The following is a 2,617-nucleotide window of genomic DNA, read 5'->3' as shown; positions in this document are numbered from 1 at the left end:
TTAGTTGCCAGATTGATTAATGCCACAGGACCACGCTCTAAGCGTTCGACTTTATGCTAAGTGTAAGGGTTATGCATTGATAGCTCGATGCACTAAGCATCTGCATAAGCCGATGTGCTGAGCCTCGTATGTGTTGATCATAAGGTTTAAAACGCTAAGTATTAAGGCTGAATGCACTAGAATTTAATACACTGAGTATTTAATATACTAAGTATTAATATTGAATGCACTAAGCATTATGATTTAATGCGCCAGAATTTAGGACTTAATGCACTGAACATTGCGTGCGTCAATCATAAAATTAAGAGTTGAGTACACTAAGTACAAGTTTCAACATTTTGATTGCTTAGATTTGCACACTAAGTACAAGGCTTTAAAGACGTCGAGTAACAGAACCTTTCCTTTATAAGGTGCTCAAACACTCAAGTCTCAGTCTTGGTCTCTTACGCTTTGGCGCTTGAGCCATCCGTCGATGCTCGCTTAGAGGAATATCCTGGCTTTATCGTCCTCTTGTGGGGCTTTCTTTTAGAAGTAGAATTTCTTCAAATTCCTTGCATTCCACATTATTGGTATTCGTCTTCCTTCCATCGTTTCCAAGGCGTATGCCCCATTCTGGTTTGCTTCGACAACTCTATATGGGCCTTCCCATACAGGTCCCAGCTTACCCTGAGGTTGGGCCCGACTTGCCTCATTCTTTCTTAGCACATATTCTCCCACTCTGAATGCTTTTTCCTTGACTCTTTGGTTGTAATATCTTTCTGTCGCACGTTTGTACGCTGCCTGGCGTATGCTTGCCTTCTCTCGCCTTTCCTCAAGGGTATCTCGATTCAGCCTCAGGTCCTGAGAGTTGGCTTCTTCGTCAGTATGACTTGTCCTTAACGTGCCTATCATCACCTCCGCTCCATATGTTAAACTAAATGGTGTTTCCCGTGTGCTTGTCCGCGGGGTAGTCCTATATGACCATAGCACCGTTGGTATCTCTTCAGTCCAGTTTCCTTTGGCCTTCCCTAGCCGTTTCTTAATCCCGTTCACAATGTTTCTGTCGGATACTTCTGTCTGTCCGTTTGCTTGTGGATGTGCCACTGATGTGAATCGCTAATTGATCCCCTTGCTGGCACACCACTCTTTGAACGAGTTTTCAGCAAATTGGAGCCCGTTGTCATTTATCAGTGTTTTAGGCGTGCCAAACCTAGTCGTGATGTTCTTCCAGAAAAACTTAATCATGTGGTTTCCTGTTATGCATGCCAACGGCTCCGCTTCAATCCACTTTGTAAAATAATCCACCGCCACGACCATGTATTTTAATCTCCCTGGTGCTTCTGGAAATGGTCCCACAATGTCTATTCCAACGCTTGGCATTCCCTACACACTCTCCTTAGCTCTGCTGCGTCTCAGTGCCTAGTAGGCCAGTATATCCCCATCCGGAGCACCTTCCCTATTAAGGCTCGTGCCCCCTCATGTGCGTCTGCTTGGCCTGCATGTGCTTCCCGCAATGCCTCTTTCCCTTCGGCTTCATCTACGCATTTTAGCCATGGGGTTGTGAACCCCTTCCAATACAGCTCCCCGTTGATTAGTGCGTATGAAGGTGCCTTTATGCGTATTCTTATGGCCTCGTCATGGCTACTAGGAAGGACGCCTTGCTATAAGTAGTCTATCAGCGGGGTCATCCACGTGGGTCCTGCTGTCGTGAGTGTGCTTATCTTCCGTTCCTCTATACTTTTTTCCTTGAGTACTTCGACTAGAACCTTTTTTGACAAGTGGTTGAAGCATGTCGATGCTAGTTTGGTTAGGGCGTCTGCCCTCCTATTCTCGCTCCTTGGGATCTGTTTGATTGTGAATTCCTTGAAGGATTTGGTGAGTTGTCGCACTGTTTTAACGTATCTTTCCATTCTCTTGTCTCTAGTTTCGAAGCTTCCATTAACCTGATTGGCAGCCAATCTTGAGTCCGTCAGCGCTGCTACAGCCTCCGCCCCCATTTGCTTGGCCAGGCGCAGGCTGGGGAGTAGTGCCTCATACTCCGCCTCATTATTTGAGGTGTGGAAGTCGAAACGAAGGGTATACGTAACTTCTTCTCCCTCTAGGATGGTTAAGATTAGACAAGCTCTTGAGCCCTCCCTACTGGATGCTCCGTCAGTGTACAACGTCGACTTTCGACTTTCCTTTGGGATTTCTTTTACTGCCATAATTCCTTCTTTGGCTACATCTCCTTCTCCTGGGATTTCGAGTAGGAAATCTGCTAATGTCTTCCCCTTGATGCTCATCCTTGGCCGGTAACTAATGTCATGTTCACCCAACTCAATTACCCACTTTGCAAGTCTGCCTGACGTTTCACGCTTGAGTAAGATTTGTTTGATCGGGCAATTTGTCAGGACCTCTATTTGGTAAGCTTGAAAATATCGTCTTAAACGTCTTGCAGCATAAATAAGTGCCAGCACCAACTTTTCCAAGGTGGGATATTTAAGTTCAGGGCCCTGTAGCTTTCGGCTAACGAAGTACACTGGCTTCTGTTGTGACAACCTGAAACTTCTACCTGGTACATCTAGTCAGTTAATCTAAGCTAAACTCGTTTTTGTTAACTCCTAACACTGATTAAGGATTCATTTAAGTGTTCTAAGCT

The 2,617-nt window shown here is 45.3% G+C and overlaps 1 protein-coding gene across 1 annotated transcript; it reads right to left on the bottom strand.

The window, feature by feature from the left end:
• Positions 1-1,640: 1,640 nt before the first annotated feature.
• LOC145098015 (uncharacterized) lies at positions 1,641-2,261 on the bottom strand. The gene has a single exon (XM_079035699.1). The coding sequence runs from the start codon at positions 2,259-2,261 to the stop codon at positions 1,641-1,643; it is 621 nt and encodes a 206-aa protein (XP_078891825.1).
• Between the last annotated feature and the right edge of the window lie 356 nt (positions 2,262-2,617).

This window comes from Lactuca serriola, chromosome 4 (assembly GCF_051521515.1).
Source record: "Lactuca serriola cultivar US96UC23 chromosome 4, Lser_US96UC23_V15, whole genome shotgun sequence".
NCBI lineage: Eukaryota > Viridiplantae > Streptophyta > Magnoliopsida > Asterales > Asteraceae > Lactuca > Lactuca serriola.
Note: the sequence above shows the minus strand (reverse complement) of the source record. Positions and strands in the feature narration are given on the sequence as shown.

What these genes read in the sequence shown, in the direction of transcription:
- LOC145098015 (XM_079035699.1), bottom strand. Translation starts at nt 2,261, where the DNA reads ATGAGCATCAAGGGGAAGACATTAGCAGATTTCCTACTCGAAATCCCA.